The sequence below is a fragment of the Sarcophilus harrisii genome, chromosome 2 (assembly GCF_902635505.1).
Source record: "Sarcophilus harrisii chromosome 2, mSarHar1.11, whole genome shotgun sequence".
Classification (NCBI taxonomy): Eukaryota; Metazoa; Chordata; class Mammalia; order Dasyuromorphia; family Dasyuridae; genus Sarcophilus; species Sarcophilus harrisii.
The window spans coordinates 439,259,806-439,286,906 of record NC_045427.1 but is presented as its reverse complement, the minus strand read 5'-3'; the positions used below and the strand labels follow the sequence as shown (position 1 = coordinate 439,286,906).

At 36.6% G+C, this 27,101-nt stretch overlaps 1 protein-coding gene across 1 annotated transcript in view; it reads left to right on the top strand.

Annotated features, from left to right (window-relative positions):
- Positions 1 to 27,101, top strand: part of ASTN2 (astrotactin 2) — a 1,113,071-nt gene that overhangs the window by 258,978 nt on the left and 826,992 nt on the right. Inside the window, exon 3 of the mRNA XM_031949426.1 lies at positions 10,265 to 10,652. Within this exon, the coding sequence (XP_031805286.1) occupies positions 10,265 to 10,652 (388 nt within the window). The remainder of the gene's footprint in view (positions 1 to 10,264; positions 10,653 to 27,101) is intronic.

Below are 27,101 nucleotides of genomic sequence, written 5' to 3'. Positions count from 1 at the left end.
TAACTAGCTCTGGAATCATAGACAAAGCAACTATTCTCTGATCCTCAATTTCCCCATCTCTAAAATGGAAATAATAATTTTTAAACTATGTACCTTACCATATTCGTGTGAAAAATAAAGCTATAATTATCACAAGGTTAACATAACTTTGTTCTAGGACACCAAGAAGTAAGAGAGGAAAATGTGATTCTTCCCAGAAGGGCTATACACACATATTTTATGTATGTATATATGTACATCCATACAGACATGAACAATAGACGTATATATATTATATATATATATATATATATATATATATGAACATAAAAATAGATATATAGTGATCCTGTTCTAGTGGTATCTTGAGCCATCCCTACTTTTAGGCAAAGATTGTACTACTTTCTTTTCTAGACACTCAAATTTCAATTGTGTCTGCTCTCTGTCTCCTATTCCCCATCTGTATCCACTTATCTAGACTCTCTCTTTCATCCAGTTTTTTCCCTTGAATCTTCTAATGCCCCATTATAGTGTGAAAATGATCACAGGATCTCAGATCTATTCCCAATATGACCAAGAATCCTATGTACACACTAAAAAATTGTCATCTCTTTTCTTGAATTCTTCATTGAAAAGGAACTTACCTCCTCCAAAGGCAGTCCAATTCACTTTGGCAAAACCAAGTGTTAGGAAGCTTTTCATTCAGGAATCCTCAATTTAGATCTCTTTAACTCCCAACCAGGGTTCCTGGTTCTGCCCTCTGAGGACAAGCCCAGCTACAAACGCTCTGTTATGAATCCATGCTACCCATGACAACCCTTCAAATACTTAAAGTCAATTGTCTCCCTGGCTTTGTCACTTTATTAACAGTGTGACCTGGTTAAATCATGTTACTTCTCAGAGGTCAAATTGCCTAATCTGCAAAATGAGACTAAATACTAGAGTCAGCAGCTTTGGGTTAAAATTCCACTTACTAACTGTGACCTTAGGTAAGTCACTCCTCTTACTTCTCCTAGCCTTCCCCCAAAAGCACATAATAAAATTTTAAGAGTTACAATAATAAGAGCTTTTATTTTTATTGTTTGTCTGGTTTTTGCTTTAATGAAAAACTATTGTTTTAATTTGCTGTTCTGCCTTCTCCTCCCTTCTTATGTCTTATTGCAGTGTCCTTAAGGACAGGTTTTTTTTTTTCTTACAGTTCCTTGCATCACCACAGACACCAGCTTTTATTCCTACTTTGCCTATTATGTATTTACAGAGACAGATATATATATATACATATACATATATATATATATATATATATATAGAGAGAGAGAGAGAGAGAGAGAGAGAGAGAGAGAGAGAGAGAAAAGGAGACAGAGGCAGAAAGAGACAGAGACCAAAAAAGAGACAGAGAGAGAGATAGATAGAAGGAAGGAGGGAGGGAGGGAAAGAGGAAGCAAGAAGGGAAAGAAAGGAAGGAGGGAGGGAGGGAGAGAAATCACAGATGTCCTCAGGAACATAGATCTTGTCTCTTTCCTACCTTTCTGTTTCTCAAGATTCAAAATTCACCCCCAGGAAGCAAAAGAAACTTAAAGCAGGTGAAAGTTTCCTTAGAATGCCATAGCAACCATTTTAATTCACTTTTAAATGTGGAATTTAGTTTGCATAAAGTTACTACTAATCTAGTTTGATATTTTCAGCTACCTACAAGTTTCATCTTAAGGGATTTGTCTCCAACCCAGCCCCCATTTCAGAAGTCTCTATTGTACTATGGCATTGAAATATTTTACCCTTAATAGAGGGGCAACTCTATGGCACAGTGAATAGCGGGCCAGGCCCCAAATCAAGAAAACCTGAGTTCAAATCTGTCATAAGAAACTTACTATCTGTGTGACCCCATGCAAGACAATTAATTCTACTTGCCTCAGTTTTCTCATCTATAAGAGTTGGAGAAGGAAACGAAAGTATCTTTGCCAAGGCACCCTACCCCATTAAAAAGGGATCAATAAAGAGTCAGACATGATTCAGAATGACTAAACAACAAGAAAATCATTTGTAGGATTCTGCATCTGCTCCTTTCTCCCACAACTAAATAAATTTCTGTCAACCCATTTTTTCCAGATGGTATTACTGTGAAAAGAGCAGACTCTAGAATAGAGAACATGGATTCTGATCACATACCCTGATGATTATCACTTTCAGCAAATCACTTAATCTCTTGAGATCCCACTTTCTCTGAGGCTTGACCCTGCTCTAGGCTTCTATGACTTGAATGAACTATTAAAGATGTTTCTTGTCTGAGTAAAATCTTCATTGAACTAATAGTTTAAGATGAACACATTAAGGAATATGGAGGTCGCACTATGATTTGCTCAATATTAAAAAGGATATAAATAGTGGGGTCTAATTTGAACACAATTCCTTTGTTTACAAATTCAACCTGCCTTTCATTACTGATTTAAACCATATCTGAAGTGGAAATCACCTCCACTATATCCCTATCAAATATTCTTATAGTCTGCAAGAAAATATCTCCAGTTATAAGGAGCTCACTACATAATGTGGCAATCCATTTCATTGCTGGACAGTGCTAATCATTTGAAAAGTTCCTGCCAAGATTCCAGCATTTTTGCATTATCTGTTGTTATGGATTATCTTCACCAGATCTCCTTTTCATTCATGTCTATAAGAAAAAGTTGATGGTGGCCCATTAATTTTTTAAAGGTCCCCTTTTCTGTAATGGGTCTTGCTTAAATAGGTCATCCTTTTTGTGGAGGCAAAGGCATAAAAATAGCTATCTCTAGACATTTAACAATAGGTTTGAGTATATTTATAAAGACAGATTTTTTTTTGCATTCTATATTTGTTAAACATTTATCCCATTCCAATCATTCACCCAGTTGAATGGAGCTTCATTTGATTATGCTCTGGAGAAACTGCAGTAGACTTAAGGGAGTTTTTGCAACAACAAAGAACAAATACAGGTCACTTGTAATTCTGTAAAGAAGGCTGAATACAGTGCCATTTTATTTCTGGGAAACAAATAGTCAACCGAGCATGATTTTGGTGCTAACTTCATCTTAAAATCATCAGACTTCAGAGAAAAAAAAAGATGTTGGGACCAAGGACATAGAATTTCAGAATCAGAAGAGAAGTTAGAACACAGTGAATGAATCAGAAAAGATCATCAAGCTCATCAAATACAGCCCCGTCCTTTTGTAGAGGAAGCAAGTGAGATGTGTTTTATATCGCCAGCATCACTACAGATATGACTTTAAATTAGTCATCTCTCAGAAGCTCATTATCCTCATCTCTCCAAAGGACATAACAATACCTTCCCCAATAAACATCATAAGGTATTGTGGGATATCAGAATTAAATACCTAATGCTGAAAAGTAAAAAGCATTGTGAAAAGTAAAACTTAAGATCTTAGATTTAGTGGAAGAAACCTAAGAGATCATGAGGAAATTAATGAAAAGGACACTACTTCTAGAGTTTTAGAACCTTGCTTCAACTCTGACCCTTGAATGTATACCCCCTACAGGACTTAATATCATTGTTTTTGTTTTTTAAAATTTTCTCACTTGTACAAAACAAGGGGAGAGTTCATTTAGCTTTTCAGATTTTTTCCAGATCTATGATTTCTTAATTCCTTTCATTTTCAGGTAAAGTTAAGATAAAAAAGTAAATTGCATGGCATGGTATTATTTTGATTTTTGAGATTATTTTAAAGATTCTCCAGGAACTCATGAGTTAGAACTCAATTTAACTATTTGACTGAAAAAAGGAAATACATCTATCTTATATTTTCAGATAGTGTGAACCCTGTATTTTGTCCCCACATTCTAGGTAGGTCATCCCAAATCAAACATGGAATGAGTAGAGTGTTTGTAATGACATCAGTCTACAGATGGAATCTTGCTCAGTAGGTGAAGAGGTGGGACATAGGTAATCCTTCACTTCCTTCCTAAAAACCTTTTGCCTCCTAGTCCCAGTGGTCCTGGAAAAATGCACTGAGCCTCTTTTGGTCATGGCTGGGAGCACAAACTGTGCAGTTTGAGAGTGGAAGCTCTGCTCAGACCAACTTGTGAATGGAAGTGGGAATGAGTGGCAAGAAGGACATTACTTGGGAGAATATGCATGTTCACAGCTCAGAGGATTAAAGGCCCATGTTCTTATCACCACTGAACAGAGTATTATAAATCCAGCCTTAGAATACCAAATCCCCTTGTGGCTCCGCCATTGTTTGGGAATATTAAAAAGCCCTGAGACAGAAATAATCAGTTTCCGAATGACACATTGTCAAATAAAACATTTCTCATATTATCCTTTTCTCTCCTTTCCCTGGCTCCCTCTTCCGTGCCTGGATAATTTAACATGAAAAATATATTTAAATGAAGCTGAGTTGAATGGATTTCTAAGTTTGACTCTTCTGAAGGATCTCAGTAGGGTGTGTGTGTGTGTGTGTGTGTGTGTTTGTGCTCCTGTACATGCGCGTATGTGTTAGCATGTTGTCAGTGTATGGATTAAAAGAAGCAGGCTGTGATTTGTGGGATCATAAATTTATAAATAGAAGAAACTTCAGGCATCATCTAGTCCACCTCAATAAATTGAAGTCCAGAGAGTTTGGGGATAGTGACCAAGGTTACCCAGCAGCTACAAAATGGCAAAGCTGGGATGGTGAGTCAAGTCCATTAAATCCAAATAACTCTTTCCAATAAACCTTTATTTTATACTCCATACATTTCCATACATTCCCTTCCAAGCCATGGGTTACGAATACAGGTTGTGAGGAAGCATGGAGATAGCTTGGAGGAGCAAAGAAGTCAAAGGCAAATGTCTTTATTCCCTACTAATGTAGATCATAGTAATGGCTTTTATTTTTATAGCTCTCCAGGCAGTCAACAAGCACTGATTACTCACTTACTATGAAATTCTCCCCCCATAAGAGGACAAGAATGAATCAGCACCTTTCCTTAAGGAACTAGATACACATATATAAGAATATATAAAATAAATCTCAAGTAATTTTTAGAGGAATAGCACTGAGTCAGGTATATCAAGATTCATTTTATTTAGAAAGTGGAACCTAAGCTGTCTTAGAAGAAACTGGGGCTTTCTCAGAAACTCATTACCCTCATCTCTCCAAAGGTCATAACAATACCTGCCCCAATAAACATCATAAGATATTCTGGGGCATCAGAATTAAATACTTAATGTTGAAAAGTAAAAAGCATTGTGAAAAGTAAAACACAAGATCTTAGATTTAGTGGAAGAAACCTAAGAGACCATGAGGAAATAAATGAAAAGGACACTACAAAGACAGAGATGAGGAAGAACATTTGAAGTACAGGCACTTGCATACATTATCCTTCTTGATTATCACAAAGACAGTGTTGTACTTTATGAATAAGTCTTATCACCCCCATTTTACAGATAAGGATACAAAATTTCCCAAGGTCAAACAACCAGGAGTTAGTAATGTAGCAGTTGAACACAGGACCTCTAAACCAAAATGCAGTTTTCTATTACATAGTGCAGGAGAAATAAGAAATAGAAAAGCTGTTTCTTGTTCCTCCAGGGAAGTTAGCCTTCCTGTTAGTTCTCTGGCTTCAGACTGAAGACATCCTTATATACAAAATGAGTAATTTCTAGTTAGAGGAGGAGACAACTAGAGGAAACAGTTTCAGGTAAGTTGATAACTGAGACTTGACCCAGGCATTTTACAGATCAGGAAACTAAGGTCCAGAGTGATAAATGGATTTGTTTCAAGTTTCATAGATAGGAAACAGCAGTGCTAGATGTGAACCCCAGCTTCTGATTTTAAAATCCGGTATTTTTCCTCCACTATATCAAGATGCTTCATTGGTGGAAAAAGTTAATCCTCTGTGTCTTCCCTCCTCCCCTCTGTGAAATGTTTTTTAGAAATGCTCAGATTCAGGAGACAGCTCATGACCTTCAGGTCTGTGCCGTGTGTAATCTCACAGAAATCAAACCCTCTCCATAAGGCCAAATCAAATAGACTAGCTTTCTTATTTTTGGAAACTCCGAAACACTCCACAAACCTCATTTCACAGTGGTCTCCCCTAGGTGTATGCAGCACAAATCGGATTTGGCATCAGATCTTTGAAGGAACCAGTTACCTCAGCTTTCTCCCCAGATTCCTCTCTAGCTCTGACCCTTCATTAACTTTCCTGTGCCAAAGTCAGAGTCCTTCCCTAAATCTCTGCCTCCTCACTGACTCCTCCACCCACCCTCACACTGTGCAACCAACCTGACCTCTCCCCCTATTAATTCCTCCCACACCTATACTGTGTTTCAGCTTGCTGGTCCTCTGTTTCTGGAGGCAGAGATGAGTAGGAGTAAAAATGCAGAGAGGCAATCGTGGGCGGGTACCACTGCAGGTGGTAGGATTAGCCAAGGTAGGGAAAGAACCATACTTTCTTATCCCTAGTCTCTGAAGGCTCCTAACCCGCTCTCCTCAAGGAGGAAGGAGTGGGAGCTGGTCGCATGGCAAGGCCCTGGGGATATCCAAATAATGTTTTCTTCAGTTCTATGCTCAGCTGTCTTTCGGAGAGCTGAGAATCCAGGGCCTATGACAGAACCACTGTGGTCCTGCCAGGCTGTGATGATAACTCTGTTATGAGAGATCAGCTAGAGAGCCCAGACGGAGCACATCTCATTCAAATACACGGTGATAAGGGAACCTTCCTGTTTTAAGAGCTCCAAGTGTTCTTAGAGCAAGAAAGAAATATTCCTAGGTCAATTCATCTAGGATCTAGAGAAGGGGTAGGGGACATTCAGTTCTCAGGCTGTATAAAGCCTGGGAAATCATTTGCTAAGGTAGCAACAGGGGATGATGAGCTGAAATCTGGGTATAACAATCTCCCACTGCTTGAGTTCCATAAGTTGATAATTTTGTATAGCACAGGAATGATGTTATAAATATCCAAATGGCCCTTGGGAGGAAAAAAAAAAGTTCCCCATCCCTAGGCTAGAGAAAAGCTTCTTAACCTATTGGATCATGTAACTGAAAATGGGGTCACATAATTGAAAATTATGATTTATTATCAATCTGTTTTATATAACTGCATATTCCAGGTTATGCAAAAAATTTCCCAGGTGAAAAGGGGCAGCAAGTGGAAAAAGTTTTAAGAACCTCTGATCTAAAGAACTAATAAACCCAGAATAATGAAATTTTAGAATTTAGAAATTTAAAATTTAGCTGGATGGAACTTCAGATACATATTTCTTATGTAATCTTGGACAAGTCGTGGAATTATTTTGGGCTTCTGTTTTACATATTTTGAATGAAAAAATTGACCAAATAGTCTCTAAGCTTTCTTCCAACTCTAAAGCTTATGAAGTTATGCATAAAATCTATGTCACTGAGAATTGTTCTCAAATTTTTGTTGCTGATGGGTTTTTGTTTTTGTTTTTCCATGTCACAGTACTCTGCCACTTGGCACACTGATTGCTTAAGTTGACATCCCTTGGAATGATGGGAGATTTGTTTGTATAAAGTTTCCTTTTAAAAACAGCAGCCATTATAATTGAATTCTGTATATGTAATATGCAGGATTTGTGTATTTTGTATATATATTTTATGCTATACTAACCATACTTTGTATCTAGGGTAAGTTAAATTTATATTAAACAAAATTATACATTTTCTTTAATTTGCCATAATATAAGATCCTAAATTTTGCAAAACTATTACTATAAAACATCCTGAATAATCTGGATTTACATGAGTCATGATGCAAGTCATTGATTGGCAGTCTAATGCTACACCAGGGGCCAGTTTTAAATTGGAAATCCCCCTTCCTTTTCCAACTCAATTTTCCCTTTTTAAAAAATATCTCCCTTCCTTATACACGTTTTTCTCCTACTCAGTTCAAAGATCCATTGCAACCATATTCTCATAGTGTCTCTAGCATCTGAGAATGAAACTGCCTTCAAGCAGATTACATTTGTTTGTATAGAAAGGAACCTAACCTGTTTTAAATGGGTAGGTTTTAATTTATTTTCAGTACACAAATATCACATTGACTTTTTAGTCTTCAACTCAATCCCCAACAGGATTCTTTCTTCATTTTCATTCAGTTTTCTTCACATGTCTTTTTTCTTAATGATACTATAGTAATTCCATTACATTAATGTGCTGCAATTTAGTTAACTATTTGCCTACTATTGGATATTTTGGTGAATTCTAGGTTTTTAGCAATTATATATAGTGCACAAAGAAAATCTCTGAAAAGCAGGCTTTTTTTCCCTAGGATAAAAGACCAATACTTTCAGTATATTTTTCCAACAATTAAAAGATTCCTGTTTTAAGAGCTCTAAGTATTCTCCTTAGAGCAAGAAGAAAATAGAGAGCCGTCTGGGCTCTCTAGCTGGATCTCTCATAACAGAGTTATCATCACAGCCTGGCAGGACCACAGTGGTTCTGTCATAGGCCCTGGATTCTCAGCTCTCTGAAAGACAGCTGAGCACAGAACTGAAGAAAACGTTATTTGGTCCTTAGAGCAAGAAGGTCAATTCAGCATATAAATATTTTTGGTAACTTTTAGTGCATATTGACCAGTTATCTTTTGGCATTTTGAAAACAAGACATTGCATTTGGAATTAAAGGACCTAGGTTCAAATCCTAACATTTATTATCAGATTGAACAAACAAGTTACTTCCTTTTTTCTGGGCCTCAGTTTGCTTCTGTAGTAAAGGAGTAAAAAGAAATTAGTTAATGAAAGTAAATTAGACTTCCCTGAAAAATTAAAAAAAATATATATATATATTAGGCTAGATGGTACATGACTTCTTTTCTACCTGTAAAGTCTATATATTTTGAAATTATATCAAATAGATCTTTACCTATTTACTCTCTCTGGTCAAGAAGCCAAATCCAGTCTTACTTAGCAAGCGTTCTTCCCGCTCTCCCAACTATGGAGCTCCCTGAGCCTTGCCTGGACCCAGAAGTGTCATTTGCCAGGCCTGCATCTGCTCAGCTGAGAAAGAGAAGTGTATTCACTGCCTCCCTGAGCTCTTCTTCCCATTACTGTCAATTACAGGACCAAATGAGAAAACAGATGAGACCAAGGAGGGGAGGGAAGGAGGAGGGGGAATCCTAATGAGAGCTGCCATATTGTGCTCATAGAGTTGTTTCCCGTAGCAGATTGGAAGCAAGGACCATGGGGAAAGGCACAGCTCATCTCTTTATAGTTCTCCAAACAGGGGGCCCATCCTTGCTTTGCAGCACCCCCTCACCCCAATCTTTGGGACCAGATACCTAATACTGCATTGTATGCTCAGAGACTCAGGTCTAGATTAAGCTTTGGGGGACTGAGAAAAGCCTCCTTTTATTAACAATGCTTCATCAAAACCAATGTTCTGAGGACTCCATCTTTGCTACTCATGCATTCCACCTGGTATTTACAGATGGGCTGTGCATCATTAGTTAACTTATCTCATTCAGTGATCTCCTGCTTAATACAAAAGTGATTTTTCTGTGCAAGAAATAAAAAAAATTGAACTATCTCCTGAATAGGTAGCCTGAGGAATTGTTTCACCTCTGACTTAGAAGTATTTTTTTTTTATTGTTGTTCTATTTCTTCATTTCTCCGACCTTTTTCTGGGTTTTCCTCCTCTCCTTTCTTTCTCCCATTTTCTCTGCTTCTTGCTCTCTATCTTCCCTCCTTTCCACACATACCTACCTCACCTAGCAGAGTCACAGGATCTCAAGCTAAATGAGATTTTTGACGTTATCTATCCTAACACTTGCCAGGTAAACACATCCCTTCTGTGACATTTTGGATGGGAGGCGAAACAGTTTAGTTTAAAGTGAATTATCTGAGTTCTAGATCTCTTTTTGTTTTTATTTTTGTACCTCCCGTGACTACACTTAATAAACATTTAGCAAATTTTTGTTGAATGAAATTGAATTGAATTTAGTTAATAAAAACATGGTTTAGGATGTAGAGTCAGATGACTTGGGTAGACATTTTCATTTTGCTACTTATATCTCCATATATTTCCCTACCAGAATATAAACTCCTTGAGGACGAGGTCTTTTTTTTTTCTTCTTTTTTCTTTGTATTGTCACTGCTTAGAACAATGCCCAACATATAATAGGTTCTTAAATAATTCTTGCTGAATGATTTAACCCTCTAAGCGTCTAAGGTCCTCAGTCATCTTATCTGTAAAATTAAGGCATTGGCTGAGAAAATTTTTTCCAAGCTCTCGAGTTATAAGCCCAGCCAGGAGACTTCATTAACCCTGAGTTGTTGTTCTCCCTCCTATAGGGCGGTCTGATTGCCCTCCTTCTGCTCTTGCTGGTATTCACTGTGGCACTTTATGCCCAGCGGCGCTGGCACAGACGACGGCGGGTCCCCCAAAAGAGTGCCAGCACAGAAGCAACCCATGAGATCCACTACATCCCGTCAGTGCTCCTGGGACCCCAAGCTCGAGAGAGCTTCCGGAACTCTCGTCTTCAGGCCCACAATTCTGTCATCGGCATGCCCATCCGAGAGACCCCCATCCTCGATGACTACGACTACGACTATGAAGAAGAGGAGCAACCCAGGAGGATGAACCATGTCTCTCGGGAAGATGAATTTGGGAGCCAGGTGACTCGAACCCTAGAGAGCCTGGGTCAGGCTAGCGAGGAGAAGATGGACTTTGAGAAAAAAGGTGAGTCCTTCTGTGACCCTTTTTTTCTATTCATTGATGGGAGAACATGTTGTAGGGAAGAGAACATTGGGAGTAGAGCAAAATCTGGGTTTGAAGTCTGTCCCATTCATGTGTTATCTGTGTGATTCTTGGCAAGTAAATTGATCTCAATAATCTCAGCTTCCTTATCTTTAGCAATTAGATTGGATTAGATGGATTAGATTCATTCAGAGCTTACTTTCTATGGTATTAGATTCCAGTGGATGTTGGCTGAGAGGAACAAAGAAAAATGGCAAGAGATATTGAAAGGTAGTTATTGGCAATGTTAATATCGTGTCCTCACCATTGGTAATATATTCTTCCTATCAAGACAAAACAGTGTTATTGGAAGTAATTTTGACTTCTGAGTCATAAGAAATAAGTTTGGATCTGGGCTCCATTAAGTCTTTAACCTTAGGCAAGCAGTATAAGGATTATTTGTGTCTAGATCTCCACAGAAGTGGATAAGAGTCCTGGTTTCCATGGAAGCACTTAAAGTATGTATCGGTGTTATATGTATGCTTATCTGTATGGTACATAGATATATACACACACATATAATATATGTGTATATACATGCATGTGTACATGTGTATGTATGTACAAGTACACATATGTATGTAATATTTTTTACTTTAAAGAAAATGCTGAAAATTCATAAAATGATTACAGAAATAGTCCAGAAATAAAAATTACAGCTCTTCTTCCTCTCTGGTGACTCCTACTCTCTGGTACCCAAAGCCTTAAATAACTAGCCAATCAACAAGGATGTATGGAGAGCTTGCTATATGCTAGGCATTATTCTAAGATGTTTGCATACAAAAGGAGGCAAAAGTACTGTCCTGACCTCAAGAAATGTATGCTTTAATATGGGAGAGATCATGAAATTATTTTCTCTCATGTACTTTATGCCAAACTGGACTTTTTCTCTTTTCTTGTCCTACATTTTCTTTTCTCTGTACATTTTTGAAAGTCACCTTTCCTACCTCAAAACCCGTCCCTCCTCATGTCTATTCAAATCCTTCTCTTCTTTTAAGGTCTGACTTACAAGTCAATTTTTCTGTAGTCATTTTTGAGATCTCTAGCTAGAAATGATATCCTTTCCTTATACTAGACTAGATTCTTCCTTTGTCCCAGAACATCCTACTTAATAAAATATTTTCCTTCACCCTCTAGAAAACTGTTAGCTTCCTGAAGGAAAGGACCAACTCTGTTATTTTTTGGAGGCTTAATTCTTTTCCTATAGTAATAAATACTCATTAAATGGTTATGAAATTGAAACTCTCCTGACCCAGAGAGCTATCAATCTCTGATCTAAGTAGAAAACTCTGAAAAATAGAAAACTAATTGCCAGATTTTAGGCAAGGTGTCTAATCTCCCTCAGCTCAAAACTGAGAGGTGACACAAAATAGTTTGTTTTCCTTATTCTTTACCTACTGCTAAAGCTATATAAGAGACAGAGGCAAAGAAAGAGAAATAAGATAAAGGGCTATAACTATAGTAATAAGCTGCACATTGTAGTTCATGACCAGCTTTTAGGAATCTCTTGCTTTCTTTTAGTCAGAATGAAAGTTCCTAATTGGATATAAACCAGACCAGGAGAAATTACAAGAGAGCAGGGCATTGTGGTAACTTTTTCCAAAGAGCAGAATCACTAAAATATTCTGATTTTCCAGCCTGGGCTACATGTATTCCTGTGAAATTGATAAGATGGTTAAATTATATGTAGGACTGAGCTTATCTTACAAAGATGGGAAGATGTATCTAGGTAATATCAATTTGTTAATTGATGCAGAAGGCACTGCGAGTATTCATTTTCCAATAGTAATTGGGCAGAAGGGACTCTTCTACAAGAAAAATACTTGGTTTTCTGAGTGCTTCAAAGGGTATTCAGGATCACAGGATGGAAGCTGGTAGTGGATATAGGATGCAGGGAGTTATTGCCTAAGTGTCTATATATCTCTTTGTATTTATAAACATATTTGCAGCTATTTATAGCTAACTCTCTTATATGTCTATGAGTTTGGAGATGCTTCAGAGTAATTAATAGATGGTATCCTGGAAAGGACAGATTATTGGACCTGGTATTAGAAAGTTCATCAATTCAGTCATTTTCTAGTCATGTGCACTTTGGAACTCTTCATGACCCCTTTTGGGGTTTTCTTGGCAATGATTCTGTAATAGTTTGTCATTTCCTTCTCTAGTTTATTTTGCAGATGAGGAAACAGGCACACAGGATTAAATGACTTGTCCTGGGTTACACAACTGGTAAGTGTCTGAGGTTAGATTTGAACTCAGAAAGATAACTTTTCTTGCCTCCAGACCCAGCACTCTGTTCACTGTGCCTCTTAGCTGTTCAATGGACTCAGGAAGATCAAATATAGCCTCAGAAACTCACTAGTTGTGTGACCCTGAAAAAGTCTACCTTGGTTTTCCCATCTGTAAAATGGAAGCAATAATAGCACCAACCTTCCAGTTTTGTTGTGAGAATAAAATGAAAAAATATTTATAAAGCACTTTGAAAATCATAAAGTATTATGTAAATGTTAACTATCATTATAGAATTGAGAATATAACCTATTAGTCCCTTGTAGGGAATCATGGGGAAATAGACCAGAACTTCAGAGCATAGGCAAAATGGCCTAATTCCAGAGTTCTTAATTTGATTTCTTTGAACATTTATATGTGTAAAGATATATAGGTATAAATAATGCATATAAACACACACACACACACACACACACACACACACACACACACATATATATATATATATATATATATATATATATATATAGCCTGAATGTGTATATATAAGTATTTCCATATAATTTGTTTTCTTTGTAATCAGATGTGTTTTATTTACATTTAAAAACATTATTTTGAGCAGGGGTCTATTGCTTTTAACAGACACTAATGGATTCCAAGACACTGAAACATTTAAGACTATATAATGGTGGAGAGAGCACTAAATTTGGAGTCAGGGGACCTGGATTTGGATCCCATCTCTAGTATTATAATATCACTCTGACCTTGAGCAATTTTCTTAACCTCTCGGTTTCCTCATCCTTAATATGAGAAGGTTAGAATTAATAATCATATATTTAGACCTGGAATGGGCCTGAAAGGCCATCAGGACTAAATCTTTCATTTTATTGATGAGGAAACTGAGATCCAAAAAAGGCACAGGAACATATTAAATCCAGTCCTAGATACTTCCTAATTATATAATCCTAGTAAGTATCTTGAGCTAGATTTGAACTTGGATCTTTTTTACTCAAATTTTAAGATCTCTTCCAATTCATGACCTTACTATCTTTAAAGAAAGAGAATGAAATAAAATGGGTAAAAATTGTCCTTGAATTGAAGATTTGGATCCAAAGCCTGTCTCTAATTGACGTGCAAGTGAGCTGCTGATCTGTATCACATTAGAAAGTGCTTTACAGGGAGCACTTTCATTTCTACAAAATGAAATCACGAGGGTTGGACCTCCCATTGCATCTCAGCCCCGCCATAACCCTGCAAAAATGTTATTTATGTGTGAGTTCAGTTAGAGCCAAATAGTTAGCAATTATATAATGCTTTAAGTTCAGCACAGTTTGGCTGTAGAATTATAAGAATTATAAAGGATCTCTGGTTGCTCCAGTGTTTCTCAGATTCCATTCCAAGAAACATTGCTGATCAAGGAGAAGGTTTTAATGCCTTTAATACTTTTCTAGAGTATCAATAGTTTAGGAAATTCTTCCTGAATCTAAGGCCAAGAGCTTTGTGACAAGGACATAAGGTGAGGAGCAGCGGTGGATATAAAGCAAGGAATTAACATTGATCTTCTGTCTCTGATTCCAAGAGAAGAATCTTGAAGAGAACCAAGCAAGGAATGGAAAAGTGGCTGGCAGTGAGGCAAAGTTCTAAAATGTGCCTGTGGCAAACCTGGGGGACAGGTCCTGCAGAGAGATAGGTAGTGTGGAAGGAAATATCACATGTCATGAAAATAGAAAGAGTTCCTAAAGATCAAGGTAATGTACACAACAAATCCTTCTCCCAACCCAAGAGACTGTGCTGTGGCCTCAGGAGCAGCTTGACCCAGGAGCTACTCCCAGACATGAAGTCCAGAATGACAGAGGACAACACCTCCCTAAGCTACAATAGCCCAGATTGTCCTGACTTGTATTCAAAGTACTTATTTTCATGAGATAATTTTAAGTATGATGATAAGAGGTTTCATTTTCCTCACTTTCTTCTACAATTCTCTCATTCTTTCTTCTCATTTATTCCAGACTTCCTAGACTACAATTTATGAGTTCCTTGAATTATTTATTTCAAGCTCCAAAGTGTTCTATGACAAATTATTTTGAGAACTGATATAGTCCAATCTCTTAATTTTATTTCATTTTATTAATGTCTTTTGTCTTCATATTAAAGTAATTTCCCAAATCCCTTTCCCCCACATCTACAAAACGGAAATTATAATACTTGATGTGCCTGTCTCACAAGGCCATTGTGAAGAAAAGTGTTTAGAAAACTATCAATGAACAAGCATTTATTAACTGTTTATTATGTACCAGGCATAGAACTAAGCACTGATTTACATTATCCTCAGTGAGAGCAATACTTTGACTCTTTCCTTTATATAGATTAGACTAGTTTTTTTGTTTGTTTGTTTATTGATTGGTGGTTGTTGTTGTTGTGTTTTTTTCCCCCAGTGAATGATATTGAGACATTCCTTCCTTGAGACTTGTCTTGGTCAGGGGGCTAAAGGTCTGAAGTGCTAATACCTCTTCTTCATAACCTGAGTACTGAGCACCCAGGAGGATCTAGTGAGACTCTCACATGCTTATCTGGTCAATTCTGATAGAAGCTTCTTCATTCAGCTGAATCAACTCAGGACGACTAACACTGCCTGTTTTGGTTAATTATTTTTCTGCTATGGCTAAGCAAATTTCCTTTTGTTAAATGTGAGTGATGTAGAGTCTCCCAATTTATTATAATGTCCAAACTAAACTGTGACAGGACTTGTCTTAGTCAGGCCCATCTTAGAACAAAGAAAAAGCCAAAACAGCTGTTGGCCTGAAGGAACTTACATGCAACCAGAGAGACAACATATGCAACATGTATATAAATAGTAATTTTGATCAGTATGACTGGATTATAAAGTAGATGGAGGGGAATGATGTATTAAAAACTGAGAAGATAGGAAGTGACCAGGTTGTGATGAATTTTGAATGCCAAAAAAAGGATCTTATTAAATGTGATCCTAGAAGGAATAGGGATCCATTGTGTGGTGACAGGATCAGACCTACATTTGAGGAAAGTCAATTTGGTAGCTGTGTCAGAGAATGAAATGGAGTGAGGAAAGACTTGAAAAAGAAAAATCAAATATAAGTCTGTCAAAAGACTATTTCAATAGTCAGTCAAGAAGTAAGGAGAGCCTAGACTATGATGGTGGTTTTGTGAAAGAAGATAAAGGGAAATATGTGAGAAATTGTAGAGACAGAAAAAAAAAACCACCAATGAAATGTGCTAATGAGCACCATTGTCATCAGTCTCTCACCAGATCGTATTTCATTTCAGTAGCAGGACCAGAACTAGAATTCAGATCTCTAGAGACCGGACCAATGTATTAAATGTTAAACAGGATGATAATTGATCCCTGTTTTATTCAGTTTAAAAATGGAATTAAAAACATAAGCTTTCTTAAAAGATGTCATTCAAAAGAGACAGCAGCAGCCTATAGAGGGGTGACCTGCTTTGGCAATTCAATGGGCCTAGTGTTTTACACTTGAATACATTTTATATAAATTACTTCTGAATCCATGTATGTTTGAAAAGTTAATGATGTTGAAGATTTCTAAAGTAGGAATATCGAATGTAAAACTCTGCAGTTGTAGATTTGGAGGATAAGAGATTTAACCTGGAAGGGACACCAGAGGCTCCTTAGTCCAACTCCCTTTATTTGTAGATGAGCAAATTGTTGCCAAGAGATGGTAAATTACTTGTCTGAAATCAAACAGGTAGTAAGCATCAAAATTGGGATTTTAGACCTGGGGGCTGTGACTTCTAAGCCTGTCACATTTATTATCCTCTCCCTCCTTAGTCTTTATTTTCAGTTCAATAAGCATGAAATGAGCATCATGCCTTGCAATTGGAGGGGTAAAAATATTCTCACTTCATTGTCTTTAGAGGATTATGCTTTATATAAATGTTCAGGAATGGGAATGGTATATATTTTGATACCTTCACCCAGGATTTCCTCTTCCATTTTCTCTATCCAAAATCTAATTTTAATTTCAAAGTCTAGCTTAAGTTTTCTTCTTCTATTAAGTCTTTCCTGATAGGTAAAGGGAAGGGAAATGACTTGGCCAGTGTCATAGAGTTATCTAAGTAAAATAGCTATAGTTCCAACCTAGGCTATTTGACTTCATTTCTAGAACTCGATCAACACTGAACAAGCCAGTGAATCAACAAGCATTTATTAAGTGATCATGTGCCTCAGCACTGGGAATACAAATACAAATAGAATAAAATACATTTCTGCCTTCAAAGATCTTAAACTCCAGTTCAAGGAAGATAGTCTGTAAAGGGAAGGTGAAAAGTGAGTATAATGGATAAGGATGAAGATACAAGGATACAGGGGCATTGGTACGGGGCCATCTGGCATGGGGATATTGTAGAGAAGATCTGTAGCAACAGGAAAATGATGTAGAAATAAAGGAAGAGATAGCTGACCTGGGCAGCCTTTTTAAAAATGGAGGTTCTAGGAGGAATAAGTCAATCAGAAGGAGGCCCTAGGATTTGTTGGTATTTCCAATATTTCAAATATAGTTAAACCAGTTTCTAGAGACAGGAGATTTCTGTGGCATGTTAGATAAAATCTCCAATCAAAAGTGCAGCCTGATACAGAATGAAGTACTTTTTTACTGGCTTGGTATCCTGGCTTTTCTACCCAAATTACTTTGGGCAAGAGATTTAATCGTTCTGGGTCTCAGTTTCTTCACCTATAAAATAAGTAGTTTGGACTAGATGGTTTCTGCAGTCTCTTAGAATCCAATGTTCCTTCCAGCTCTCTGTCTATGATTCTGTGATTCATGAGGATCCACAGAGATAATACCTATCAAGCACTTAGCATAGTGCCAGGAACATAGTAGGTACTGTGTAAACGTTCATTCCCTTTCCCCTAATCACATGGTACAGTGAAACATGAAGAGGCTACAAATCAGTGGCAAAGCACTTTATTTGATCTTTCCAGCACTGAGAAATTCTCTGTATCTCCAAAGAAAAGCTGCCTGCTATCACCACCCATCCATCCCTGGAATCAGCCATATAGGAGGAAAAATGACATACCTTCTGATTTCAAGCACATTCTCCACTCTCTACTGTATGTATTAGAGATAGGGTCAATGCCATGGGTAGCGATTCACAGCCATCTTCTTTCAACGTCTGCCTTGGATGTGGCTTTGTAAATCTTACTTGCTATTATTTTGCCTTCTCAGGACATTATAGAAGCCAGAGAGGGTCTAGTTAGTTGAAAATGAACTTCAGAGGTCAGCCTACAAAGTGTCCAGATATGGGATAGTTCCTGTATTTATTTATTTTTATTTTTTCCCCCTTTAAGGGAAAAAAAATAAAAACATTTGCTTCCATTGCTAAGGTACTTTATCTAGCTCCAATTAGTAAACTGCCCCATCAAGAGTAACAACAAACCTAGGTTCTACTTACAAGCTTTTACCTTCTTGTAGTTTCCCTCCTGTTTCTTTCTAGACTATATCTATTGTTTCTAAATGCCTGGGCTTAGGTAAAAAGGGTGACTTTGTCAGAGTTGAGCTTGGCATCCCCAGGCAACAGTCCTCAGAGCTGTCTCGGCGCTCTCTAAAATAAGATATAGACTGAGATTTGTCATCAAACCACAAACAGTAATGTCACTAAAGCTGTCACAAGAGCCCCTTAAAAATGTCACTTTCGAGCATTAATTGCCAGGATAGCAAAACAAATGCAGGTTCCTTCGAACATTTGCTTGTTCCCTCTCCTCCCACGCTCCCCTTTCCTTTCCCTTGCTCTCATTTCTCCTTCTTTGTGCAAGCCCTAGTCTACCCCCACTCCTCATGTCTTTATCTTATTTTGTTTCCCCAGTGCCTCATCTTGATTAGAATGTCTCCAGCAGGCTGCACTGGGCTCTTGCTATAATTGATTGGGATGAGAGAATATTGGTACATGTCAGGCACTGGGTAATCCAAGCCCACTCATTTGTCGATATAGACATCTCATGAGTGAGGCTGGAGAGTTTTCCTATTGGTCATGGGTCTCTGGACCCCTCAGTCTGGCTGTTTGTGTTGGGATCCTGCTCGTCAGATGGATGGCAGCAATTGGAAGATACTCATCTGTATGGGGGTCTGTCACTTGATTAGACCAATGGGACAATGTGGTCGGTGCTGTCTCGCTCCTACAGAGAACCCAGGCTGCTCTGACAATGATGGCTCTATTAGTTCTAGTATTATATTTGTTAGCCATCTTTTCATCAGTGTGAGGTACTTGGATCTATGCTGTGTAACATTTTTATCAATGATTTGGATCAGTGGAGTCAAACTCAAATAAAAACAGTAACTACTAAGCCATAATAAGAATCTCAGCACATGGATTTAGAAAACCACCATTTTGATTTATCTGTTTCATTGTATTTTTATTTTGTTGAGTATTTCTAAAAAACATTTTATTCTCACTTGGCCACACATTTTGTTGTTGTTGTTGTTTTTTGGGGGGCAATGTATGTGTTTGATACCTCTAACTTTGGATAAAGGAGCTATTGCACATTTATCAAACTGGCTGAGAAGATACAAAGCTGGAATGGATAGTTTATCAGCCACATGAGAGAATTATAATCTAAAAAGAGATGAATAGGATAGCCCATAGTGGAAAATATGATAAAATTGAATCTGATAAAAATAAATGTCCAGAAGGTGAAAATATCAACTTCCTAAGTACCTAATGGAAATGATATGGCTAAAAAGTAATTTGACTGAAAATGATTTAGATGTTTTAGTGGACTACAAGGTCAAAATGCATTAACAGTGACTGACTAATAGAGAATGGGATCTTGTAATGCACAGGGAAGCACTGATTTTGAGCAGGAGGTGATATTCCTACTGTACTCTGCCTAGGCCAGAGCCCATCTGAAATATTTTAAATATGTGCAAGAAAACTAGAAAGAAGGTCCTGAGACTATTATACAAGAATTTGCTAAAGAAATTTTGGGTGCTTAGTCTAGAAAATAAAATAAAGAAAGAAAGAAGACATTATGAGGAGAGGTAAAAGCTGTTTTCAAATATTAGAAGGGATATTGGGTTCAAAAGGGATTGTGGGGCCCAGAGGTCAGAAAGTGAAATAATCAAACCCTTCCAGAAGTCTAGTGGATTACCTTAGGAGGCAATAGGTTTTTCCCCACTGGAAATCTTTAAGCAAAAGAGTGATGACCACTGGAATGAGTGTTAATAAATACTTTTTCTTTTCTTTTTCTTCTTTTTTTGAGGGAGGGGGGACTATGTAGTAATGTATAGATAAGTACCAAATTCCTTTCAACTTTAAAATTCTCTTATCTTGATCTATAACTTGGAATTATGGAATGATGGAGTTTGAACTTAAAGGAATCTTAGAACATATAATATTAGAGCTGAATAGGATGTTACAATAAAGAATATTGGAACAGGAAGGGATTTTAGAATATGGAGTGTTACAGGTATAGAATACTAGTATATTTTATGCTAGACAAGAAAAGGGACTTTAAAAGTTAATCTAATCCAAACCTTCTTTTGACAGATGAGGAAACTGAGTCTCACAGAGGAAAAATGGCATGTATTTATGATGACTTAGTTATAAAAGGTAACAGACCAGTGTTCAAATCTTGACTCTATTACTTACTGTGTGAGCTTGGACAAATCATTTTAATTTTCTGGGATTTTGTTACTCAATTCTAGAAAGAGGAGGTTGACAGTCATTATAGTCAATGACATCTAAGGTTTTTTCTAGCTCTTAGAACAGTTCCTGGTCCCTAACAGGCTCTTAAATACTTTCTTCCTTTTTTCTTTCCTTCTTTCCTCCTCTCCCTCCTTTCTTCCTTCCTTCCTTCCTTGTTTCTTTTTTCCTTCTTCTCTTCCTTCTTCCCTCCCTGTATAGATTTTTTGTAATCCTATGAACTGTAATGTATCATGCCATGTTAATAAGATGACATGGAGTCAATTTTTTTTGTTGTTAAAGCTATTTATTTACAAAGCCTATAATATACATGGGTAATTTTTTTCAACATCGACTCTTGCAAAACCTTTTGTTCCAAATGTTCTCTTCCTTTCCCCTACCCCCTCCCCTAGCTGGCAAATAGTCCAATACTTGTTAAATATGTTGAAATACATGTTAAATCCAATATACGTATACATATTTATACAGTTATCTTGTTGCACAAAAAAAATCAGATCAAGAAGGAAGAAAAAAAAACTGAGAAAGAAACAAAATGCAAGCAAATAAAAACAAAGAGAGTGAGAATGCTATGTTGTGTTCCACACTCTGTTCCCATGGTTCTCTCCCTGAGTATAGATGGTTCTCTTCATCACTGCACAAGTGGAATCGTCTCAGTGTTGAAGAGAGCCACCATCAGAATTGATTGTTGTATAGTCTTGTTGCCGTGTATAATCATCTCCTGGTTCTGTTCATTTCACTTAGCATCAGTTCATGTAAGTCTCTCCAGGCCTCTCTGAAATCATTCTGCTGGTCGTTTATTACAGAACAATAGTATCCCATAACATTTATATACCATAATTAATTCAGCCATTCTCCAATTGATGGGCATCCACTCAGTTTCCAGTTTCTTACCACTACAAAAAGGACTGCCACAAACATTTTTGTACATGTGGGTCTCTTTCCCTCCTTTAAGATTTCTTTGGAATGTAATCCCAGTAGAAACACTGCTGGATCAAAGGGTATGCACAGTTTAAAAACTTTTTGAGCATAGTTCCAAATCGCTCTCCAGAATGGTTGGATCTGTTCACAGTTCCACCAACAATGTATCAGTGTCCCAGTTTTCCCACATCCCTTCCAAAATTAGTCATTATCTTTTCCTGTCTTCTTAGCCAATCTGAGAGGTGTATAGTAGTATCTCAGAGTTGTCTTAATTTGCATTTCTCTGATCAATAGTGATTTACAGCACCTTTTCACGTGGCTACAAATAGTTTCAATTTCTTCATCTGAAAATTGTTTGTTCATATCCTTTGATCATTTATCAGTTGGAGAATGGCTTGAACTATTATAAGTTTCAGTCAATTCTCTATATATTTTAGAAATGAGGCTTTTATCAGATCCCTTGGATATAAAAATGTTTTCCCACTTTATTGCATCCATTGTAATCTTGTTTAAATTAGTTTTGTTTGTACAAAAACTTTTTAACTTAATATAATCAAAATTATGTATTTTGTGAATAATAAGTATCTGTAGTTCTTCTTTGGTCATAAATTCCTTCCTCCTCCACAAACCTGAGAAGTAAGCTATCCTATGTTCTTCTAATTTGTTTATATTATCATTATATCTAGATCATGAGCCCATTTTGACCTTATTTTACTATATGGTGTTAGGTGTGGGTCTATGCCTACTTTCTGCCATACTAGTTTCCAATTTGACCAGAAGTTTTTATCAAATAGTGAATTCTTATCCCAAAAGTTTTGGGGTTTGTCAAATTCTAGATTGTTATAGTCATTGAGTATTTTGTTCTATGAACCTAACCTATTCCACTGATCAACTTCTCTATTTCTTAGCCAGTACCAAATGGATTTGATATAATATAATAATATAATTTTTATAATACAGTTTTAGATCTGCTACAGCTAGACCACCTTCATTTGCTTTTCTCTTCCTTAGTAAAAATGGGATGAAGTAAACTGACCAAAGTCAGCCAGATAAATAGAAGAAATGGGGAGAGATGACCAGAGTTTCTGAACTTTTCTTAATATACAAATATAAGTTTGAGAAATGTCATTCAATATACAAATGACACTCAATGAAATTTCCATTTGGAGCTCAGAAATTGTGCTCTATCCAGTGGAGAAAAACAGCAGAAGTAGAGAAAGAGACCTTTAATTATTTTTGATCATTTAAGAAAAAGTAATATACCCTCATCTGGTTATACTGACCAGTTCTACTAAGATTATATTAAGATTATAAATGAAGTCCATTAAGAAAGTTGGGTTCCATGTTGTTGTCATTCTTTTTATTTGTCCTGAGATGGGAAAGGGGAGGACCCAATAAAATTACCAAAATAGAAAAGGCTCCTTTGCCCTGCTATTTGTATCATGGGGAAGGAGGGTTCTGTGACTTCCTGAAATGATCTGTTTAGTGTACTTAAATAATCTCCTAAATCCAGTGATCCTTTTGCTTCACTAAGTCATCTTTGGAAAGCCAAAAATTCTCCCTATATCCCACTTTATCTGATTTCTGTCTGTCAGAGAAGTCGGGCAGTGATACTTCCTAGACTCATTAGTATGGTGACAAAATTCATTTTGACTGAGAACCATTACTGGAACTTTCTGTCCTGAAATGGTATATTGCCTTTTGTTTTTACATCCTCAAGTAATGCATTGTTTGGGTGCATCCTGTCTAGAGAGCCCTGTGTGTTGGTGATTGAAAAATTCTTCCCTTTGGCATTGGTGGAGCAGAGGGATATCAAGAGATAAGTAGCAAACAAGCCTGTTTAATTGAAGAACAATATTTAAGAACTCAGCTCTCCAGAAGGATGTATACCCATCCACCAAGACTATTCTTTGTACAAGTTTGCTAGGCTGTCACTGACAAAGCATGGTAATTAATATTTGCAACTAATTTGGTCAATTTATATATATGTATATGTATATATGTTTCTATACAATATTCTATGCTTAGAGTCCCCTATCTTCAGAAAGAAAAGAGGAATATGATGAAATCTGCTAACATATTCAAGGCTTCTTGAACTTTTTTGACTCGTGACTTCCTTTCACCCTAGAAATTTTTATATAACACTGAGTATATAGATAAATAAAATAGGTATGTAAATCAATATTGACTATAAGCACTGATTATAAAATTCTAATTTTGTGACTCCCACATTCAGTGATGAGAACCACAGGCTAAGAAGCTGGGGGTTATATAATTTGCCTAGAGTTACACAGCTGATGTCTGAATCAGGATTGAATTCAGAACTCCTTGACTCCAAGTTACATGCTTTATCCACTGTACTCCTTAAGTGCTGTTCTGCTGCTACTGTTGACTTATTATTACTATATCTAATAATAACAGCACTGACTTTGAAACAAGTTCAAATTTCAACTCCTTTACTTCCTACTTTGTGACCTAGTAGTCAGCTCACTTAGTTTATCTGGATTTAATTTTTCTCATCAGTGAAATGGGAACATTCAAATAGATACTCTCCAGGGTCTCTTCTAATTTTAGGAGCCTAGTTTTGTGCTGCTTCAGTGTGGGAACCGAAACTCAGAGAAGAAAGTGATTTACCTAATGTAATATAATATAATGTAATATAATGTAATATAATACAACATAACCTAATATAATAGCTAGGAGGGCATAAAAAAGTACATTTTACCTAATCCACATTTTTTTATTAGGGCTGACATTCTTTGGGTGGTTTAAATCTCTTACTTATGTGTCACATAAAAAACCTGTTCTTGGGAGATGAATCTTTAAACCACTAAATCTTTCTACTGCATACTGTCCAAAAGGTAGGTGTCCTCCCCTCAGACAGGTTTGAGGAAAAAAATGAGACGTTTCTGTCTCATTGGGCCAGACTGTCCTCTTGGAGAAGTTATTGCATTTGCTGGATCAGATATATTTATATTCAATGTGACCTTTATGCTAGCCCCATTCCTGACATCTGGCCATCCCTGAAGTGGCAGAATTATTCCCACAAGGTGACAATTTCTTTAGGAGTCAGACAGAACCCTTTGAGGGATGCAACCATATTAACCCTTAGCTTTCCTGTTAACTATGATGTTCTTAAAGAAAAGATTTTTTTTAATCCCTTCTTGGAATTAGCCAGAGTGATGATTTTTACTTAGAGCCAAGCTTCAGGGAAATTGTGAAACAAAAAGGATTTGTCTTTTATTCCTACTTTTACAAACTTTTATAAATCAACAAGTGTTTATTATGTTCTCATTATAAGCCAGGCACTGCACTTGTGGTACTAGTATTAGAAAATGAAAGACATGAAACACTTCTTGTTTTCAAAATATTTTTGTTAAGTCATTTCAGTCATGTCTGACTCTTCATCACTCCATTTTTTAAAAATTTTTCTGGCAAAGACAGTGTAATGTTCTTATCCAGTTAATGAGGAAACGGAGGCAAACAAGATTAAGTGACTTGCCCACAGTCACACTGCTAGTAAGTGTCTAAGGTCAGATTTGAACTCAGGAAAATGAATCTTCCTTACTCCAAGCTTGATGATTTATCAACTGCACCACCTTGATATCCATTGTCCTCTAGGAATTTATATCATATTGGTTATTTAATAGATTCTTAATATATTATTTCATAAGATCTTAGTTTTAGGGTGTGGAAAGATTCTCAATGTTATCTCATTTTAAAACTGAGGAAAATAAGGCAAAAGGAAGTTAAATGACTTGCACAAAGTCATAAATGTAATCATTATTTGAGGTGGGATTTGATACCAAGTTCACTAATTCTAGAGCTTATGGTCTTCATTGTACTATTTATATATCTCATTGGTTACATAGTCCATAAAAATTATTTTAAGACTATAAGAATGCATCTATCTGATGAGAAGTTTTGCAGTGTGTTCTATTTTAGGAATACTTGATATATGAAACTGCGAACTTAGAATTAGGTTTATTTAGAGCAGGAAAGGACTTTAACGCATTAAATATCTCAGCAAAGAATAATAGAGCTGGAAGGAATATTAGAAAGTAGATTTAAACTTCATAGGTCATTATTCCACCTCACCACGAGCTTGATCGATTCAAACTCATTTGTTGTGTTTATATTTTTTTAATATCATCTTCAAAATATATCCTGTCACCAGAAGTATGCTAGAAAATCTGGGAGTGGAAGAAAGGAGTGGGGTAAAGGTAATGTACAAATGATAACATTTTAAAACTTAATCTTCATTATTAATTTTTCTCCATCACTTTCTTAAGTCTAAGCAATCAACCAACACAAAAATCAAGCCCTGGCTTATAATATGTGCAGATTTTTTTTTATTATAACTTTTTATTGACAGAACCCATGCCTGGGTAATTTTTTTTACAACATTATCCCTTGCACTCACTTCTGTTCCGACTTTTCCCCTCCCTCCTTTCACCCCTTCTCCCAGATGGCAAGCAGTCCTATACATGTTAAATATGACACAGTATATCCTAGATACAATATATGTGTGCAGAACTGAACAGTTCTCTTGTTGCACAGGAAGAATTGGATTCAGAAGGTAAAAATAATGCAGGAAGAAAAACAAAAATGCAAACAGTTTACATTCATTTCCCAGTGTTCTTTCTTTGGGTGTAGCTGCTTCTGTCCATCCTTGATCAATTGGAACTGAGTTAGATCTCTTTGTCGAAGAAATCATATGTACAGATTTTTGAGACATAATGCTTGCACTGAAAATTTAGCAATGCTCTCTTTCTAGACTTATGAGTTGTCTTCAGCATACCTCTTTTGGTTTTTTTCTCCCACTCAGTGAGACATTCCCCAGACCAAAAAAAAAAAAAAAAAAGAAAGAAAGGAGAGAGGGAGGAGGACAGGATTGGAGGGAGAGAGAGAAGAAGGAAGAAAGGTTGGAAGGGAGGGAGCAAAGAAGGAATGGAAGAAGGAAGGATGGAAAGAAGAATGAAAGGGAGGGAAGAAGGAAAAAAGGGAAGAAGGAAGGAAGGAAAAAAGAAAGTCCAGTATAATTAATCAGTATGACAACCATGTGTAATGTAATGTAATGTAATCTTCTATTTCTACAAAAAGAGAGGAGGGTATATTTTATCAACTTTTTTCTGTAGTCAGTCTTACTTATTACAATTATTATTATTAACAATAACAATATAATTATTGTTAATATTTCCATTTATATTCTAGTCTTGAAACTGGACCCCAGAGAAATTATGATTTGCCCAGTGAAATATAAGGGAGAACTAAGATTTGAATGCATGCCTAAATGCAACTTTCTTTCCATTTTACCTTGTTATAAATTACTAATGATTAGCTCACTCTTCCTTTTTGAACCTCAGTTTCCCCACCTACTAGGGAATTGGACTGAATGAATAATGTCACGTTCAGCTCCTTGAATTCTATGATTTTATGAAATGAACCTTCCTAACTTGACTCAGGACCAGCACACCATAAGTCAGGCTGAGCTAAAGCATTGTTCCTTTGGCTGCCAAAAATTTACACAACATGATTAATGTAGGTATA